This window comes from Stegastes partitus, unplaced genomic scaffold (genome assembly GCF_000690725.1).
Source record: "Stegastes partitus isolate 25-593 unplaced genomic scaffold, Stegastes_partitus-1.0.2 Scaffold2171, whole genome shotgun sequence".
Classification (NCBI taxonomy): Eukaryota; Metazoa; Chordata; class Actinopteri; family Pomacentridae; genus Stegastes; species Stegastes partitus.
The window spans coordinates 53,413-58,825 of record NW_007579902.1 but is presented as its reverse complement, the minus strand read 5'-3'; the positions used below and the strand labels follow the sequence as shown (position 1 = coordinate 58,825).

At 44.4% G+C, this 5,413-nt stretch overlaps 1 protein-coding gene across 1 annotated transcript in view; it reads right to left on the bottom strand.

The window, feature by feature from the left end:
* ogfod1 (2-oxoglutarate and iron-dependent oxygenase domain containing 1) overlaps positions 1–5,413 on the bottom strand; it is a 13,774-nt gene that overhangs the window by 2,318 nt on the left and 6,043 nt on the right. Inside the window, exons 4-11 of the mRNA XM_008304226.1 lie at positions 1,772–1,872; positions 1,538–1,654; positions 1,362–1,453; positions 1,144–1,272; positions 707–820; positions 549–628; positions 225–463; positions 14–142 (exon numbers count right to left, since the gene is read on the bottom strand). Of these exons, the coding sequence (XP_008302448.1) occupies positions 14–142; positions 225–463; positions 549–628; positions 707–820; positions 1,144–1,272; positions 1,362–1,453; positions 1,538–1,654; positions 1,772–1,872 (1,001 nt within the window). The remainder of the gene's footprint in view (positions 1–13; positions 143–224; positions 464–548; positions 629–706; positions 821–1,143; positions 1,273–1,361; positions 1,454–1,537; positions 1,655–1,771; positions 1,873–5,413) is intronic.

Below are 5,413 nucleotides of genomic sequence, written 5' to 3'. Positions count from 1 at the left end.
TGTGTGTGTTCACCTGCGCAGCCAAAAGGCAGAACGAGGTCCAGAGCGTACTCTGCCCGTGCAGCCTCTCCGTCATGCAACAGAGTGTAGCCGCCATGAGACCACCGTCGCACTTCACCGCAACATACAGGTGTGCTCAGCTCTAAAGAACACACAAAGGGTCACATATCCGTCACACACAAACACAGCTGCGGCAGGAGAAAAAGACTCACATTGAGACACACCTTTCTGTCTGGTTGTATTTGCAGCTGGGGATTCGGTTGAAGACCCGGTGGCTTCTTCATCCCCCTTTTGCTCTTGCTTCTCATTGTCTTCATCGTCGTCCTCATCAGCAGGACACAGGTAGTGCAGCCGAAGGCCGGTGAAGTTGGAAAGAAGCAGGAAGAATGATTCTGATCGAAGCAGCTCCCAACATGCAGTGACACACTGCGGCAGAGAGTCTAGAGAAGCCACTTCATAGCACCTGAAAACACAAAGATAATGAATGAGCGCTCGTAAATGCAGCATATACACGCAACAAGTCAAATGCTGTGTCAGACATCACCCACCTCTGATTGGGTGGACCTCTCTTTGTCCACTGAATCTGAGCGAGTCGCAGCGCCTCATTCACCTCCCTGAACTTCTCCTCCTGAAGACAAACACAGCGAGTTGGCAGGAACGAGCGAACACACAAACGACATAGAGGGAAAAATGAATAAGAGACTACCTTGAGAAAATCCTTGAGCTGAACTTCGGAGCTGTCTTCAAACTCCTCCTGGATCCGCTCCTGATAGGAAATGTCCAGGTACACTGGATTGACCCACTCCAGCAGCACCGTCTCCTGCCAGGAGCACAAACACGTGAGCAGCCTGACATTTACACTTCGCTAAGATGCTCACATCCGTGTGTTAAGGATGAAGCTGGAGCCAGGGAATGACTAGCTTAACACATATAACCCGTCACTGGACTAAAACATTGTGTTTTTACACTTTGGTTATTGTATAGATGAAACAAGCATCTAATAACATGTTAATCAGTGAGCTTTTAGGAGATATGTTCATTTCCAGCAAACTAAGATAAACTAAGCTAGCTGACTGCTGGTTCAACCTTCATACTGATGAATTATCTTATTGATCATCAGCTTGTGACAACGGTAATGCTCACGTCTCTCGGTAAGTGTGGACTCCTCGGGACGGACGGCTCTGTGTGGCGAGGAGGACGGTCCAGAGAAGGTCCGTGAAACCAGCCGCTCAGAGACAGACGACACTTGTCCTGTGACAAAACTTCTGACACCTGCAAAGACACAGCACACGCTCCAGATTTCCAATCACAGCCTCTTGTTTGGTGCACGTGAAGTTAAAAACCAGAGCATCGGTCCTTACTTGGTGAAAGGAAACTGGGGAAACTTCAAAAAGGACGAGTGTGTTCCAAGAAGGCACGAGCGACTTCGCTATGCTCTGTGGTTGAAAGTTACCTGATGACAAAGATGAAATGGACATGTTGGTTGTCTAAAAGCGCACAAACACACGCAGAAAAACACGCAGCGTGGGATACGCACTGTCTGTTGTGTAAAGATCGAGGGTTCCCCCGTCGCTGCTCTGCCACGGAGGCACGAGATACAAAATGAAAGCAACGCGCCTCCCCTCCAGTTCATCGTCATGACACAACAGAACATCTACAGAGAAGACAGAATATGATATATAAAAGGAAACAGTTAGTCATCAAATAAAAAGAGAGGCTCCAAAGATCCTAGAATATAACTTTCCTGCAGGGGTTTTAGAACTAGTCTCACCTGAGTATTCATATCTGGCACAAGAAATATCCACTGTGGGCTCCAGCTCAACCCCCAACACTTCCCCGAGCCAGGAACGAAAACGCCCGAACAACGCTGCCCTAAAAACAGAAACAGGTTTTCTGTGAAACCCTGAAATGTATTGTGTAGTTACAGTTTTAATGTGACAGGAAATGAGAAATTTAGCAACCCTCAGCGCACAGTCAGACTGTTGGAGTGCCCGAAAGCCCACCGTGACATTTTGTTGTGACATAAATAATAGATGATCACAAGGGGAGGCTGTTATTGTGTATTTAATTACAGTATTTATTCTCCAGGGCTCCATTTCTTCAGCAGGCGTAGCACTGTTTAATCACAAATAAGTATTCAGGAGAACTTACACATCACAATCTCTCCATTCTAAACACAGTTTGTCATAAACTGCGCATTGTCTCTAAATAAAGGAATAATAAAGGTCCATTATTTCACGATCAGGATGACATATGAATCCCGAGGGTGTCGACTTGGATTCTGTCTCGACGCCCAGCTAATATTCTCCCTGATCTATACGCCGAGGACCTAATTTTTCTTGCACTTGGCTCAAACACTGAACCTCTTGGCAGATCTGGTAGCTCTCAATAAAAGCTTTGTTTCAGGTCATTTGCCTGAAAGCTCCAACACTTATGCTGCTGTGATGACTTATGACAGTTTGTTCACTGCCAAGCTCAGCACTGCAACCAGACTGAAGAGGAAACCACAAATCTGGCTTAACTAGGTTCAACTCAGGCTCCGGGCGACTGTGTGTGGCTGAAACTTTCTATCAGGTTCACTGTACGGTCCTACAGTTAGACCAAATGTCAACACCATCTGAGTCATCAGCACAGAAAGAAAGAGATATAATAATAATTAAAAGGCAGATGTAATCTCTAGCTCCACCTGGTGGATCTGATAAATAAACCCCAAAAGGTCTTCCTCGATTTNCTGGACAGGTAACCAGTCTATCACAGGGCTACACTTAGAGACAGACAACCAAGCACACTCACATTCACACCTACGGACAATTTAGAATCACCAGTTAACCTCAACATGTGTTTGGACTGTGGGAGTAAGCCGGAGTAGTAAATCAATGAAAATAATGGTTGACCCTTAATTATATTTTAACATGTGCTTGTCTAGGAGACATAATGGGCAAACTTGAAGGAATGCCAGCTAAAGGAATAAAACCATCATGGGTGGTTTTATGTGAAAAAATCTTAAATGAGATAAACAAGTTTGTGTAACTGTTTCAGTTTATAACTTTGCAGCATGACACAAATCAAAAGCCCACACAGCTTTTTATGATCCAGTTCATAATAAAAAAAAAATTGGTGGTGGTTCTTGCTATTTTTGTGTTGTCTACAGAGGTTTCTACCTAAAGTGTTCCAAGGTGAATCAGCCTGTTTACATGACCAAGAGGAGAAACGATGCTTATAGGTTTTCCAGCAAGACTTTAATCAAGATTATCTTCCAGTGATTTTCAGTGGCAACTATTTTCACAGGCATTTATCTCTATCGCCTATGAATTACTGAGGACTATTCAAGGACAGTCACAGCTTCTTCTTTTTCAAAAAAAGGGATGCCAGGAAAATCTGTAACAAAGCCAACTCACTCATCCCCTCAACAAGTTCCTAATAGCTCACTGTAATGGCATGAATAATGGCAGTTACAATATAACTGCATCCTTTAATTTTTAATCTGCATGAAATGAACCAAAAGGGAGCTGTCTAATATAACTAAGCAACCTCAGCAGATTTTTAGGGCACTCTGAATTTGTAACTGGGGACAAATTACAATTAAAACCAGATGGAAGTACAGCTTTTTTTCCCTGTTTCCTTGAGTCACTGCTGTCTCATAAAAAGGTGGCAATATCATCATGGCAGTCAAAAGGCAGTTTGCATTGACTGTAGCTGAGATTGTACATCAGGTGGTTATTGACTGGTAGTTCTCTGATTTGTTATGTCTACGTGTTGCCTTTAGCAAAAGAATGAACCATACATTTTTCTTAACGAACTGGGAGGTCAAGATAAAAAAAAAGTGCCATTTCAGTGCAGTCCCTTTGCTACACACAGATGAAGAAAGCCACAAACACCTTGTACATATATATATATTTATTCATAGTAGACATAAGAAAAGTCATAAAAGCCTCTGCCAGCAGACTCCGAGGAGCTTTTGTGGTTGACATGTTTGACAAATTTGAGGGTTTCTTTGTCTCTGTAGACGAGGGCCAAAGAATTATCCTCTGGAAACACTGTCAGAAGCTGTGAAGAAGATGGAAACAAAGCAGTGAGGAAAACCACTGAGGTACTGCCCTCAAAATCACAATTTACTTTTTATTATAATCAACACTCACCTCCTCATCCTCTTCGTTAGCCACATAACATGTGTAGCCACCGAACTCTGACTGCCAGTCTGTGAAAGACAAAGTTGTAACAATCACAACAGTCATCAATAGGTTGTTCTTACTCTGTGTGTGTGTGTGTGTGTGTGTGTGTGTTCACCTGCGCAGCCAAAAGGCAGAACGAGGTCCAGAGCGTACTCTGCCCGTGCAGCCTCTCCGTCATGCAACAGAGTGTAGCCGCCATGAGACCACCGTCGCACTTCACCGCAACATACAGGTGTGCTCAGCTCTAAAGAACACACAAAGGGTCACATATCCGTCACACACAAACACAGCTGCGGCAGGAGAAAAAGACTCACATTGAGACACACCTTTCTGTCTGGTTGTATTTGCAGCTGGGGATTCGGTTGAAGACCCGGTGGCTTCTTCATCCCCCTTTTGCTCTTGCTTCTCATTGTCTTCATCGTCGTCCTCATCAGCAGGACACAGGTAGTGCAGCCGAAGGCCGGTGAAGTTGGAAAGAAGCAGGAAGAACGACTCTGATCGAAGCAGCTCCCAACATGCAGTGACACACTGCGGCAGAGAGTCTAGAGAAGCCACTTCATAGCACCTGAAAACACAAAGATAATGAATGAGCGCTCGTAAATGCAGCATATACACGCAACAAGTCAAATGCTGTGTCAGACATCACCCACCTCTGATTGGGTGGACCTCTCTTTGTCCACTGAATCTGAGCGAGTCGCAGCGCCTCATTCACCTCCCTGAACTTCTCCTCCTGAAGACAAACACAGCGAGTTGGCAGGAACGAGCGAACACACAAACGACATAGAGGGAAAAATGAATAAGAGACTACCTTGAGAAAATCCTTGAGCTGAACTTCGGAGCTGTCTTCAAACTCCTCCTGGATCCGCTCCTGATAGGAAATGTCCAGGTACACTGGATTGACCCACTCCAGCAGCACCGTCTCCTGCCAGGAGCACAAACACGTGAGCAGCCTGACATTTACACTTCGCTAAGATGCTCACATCCGTGTGTTAAGGATGAAGCTGGAGCCAGGGAATGACTAGCTTAACACATATAACCCGTCACTGGACTAAAACATTGTGTTTTTACACTTTGGTTATTGTATAGATGAAACAAGCATCTAATAACATGTTAATCAGTGAGCTTTTAGGAGATATGTTCATTTCCAGCAAACTAAGATAAACTAAGCTAGCTGACTGCTGGTTCAACCTTCACACTGATGAATTATCTTGTTGATCATCTTGTGACAACGGTAATGCTCA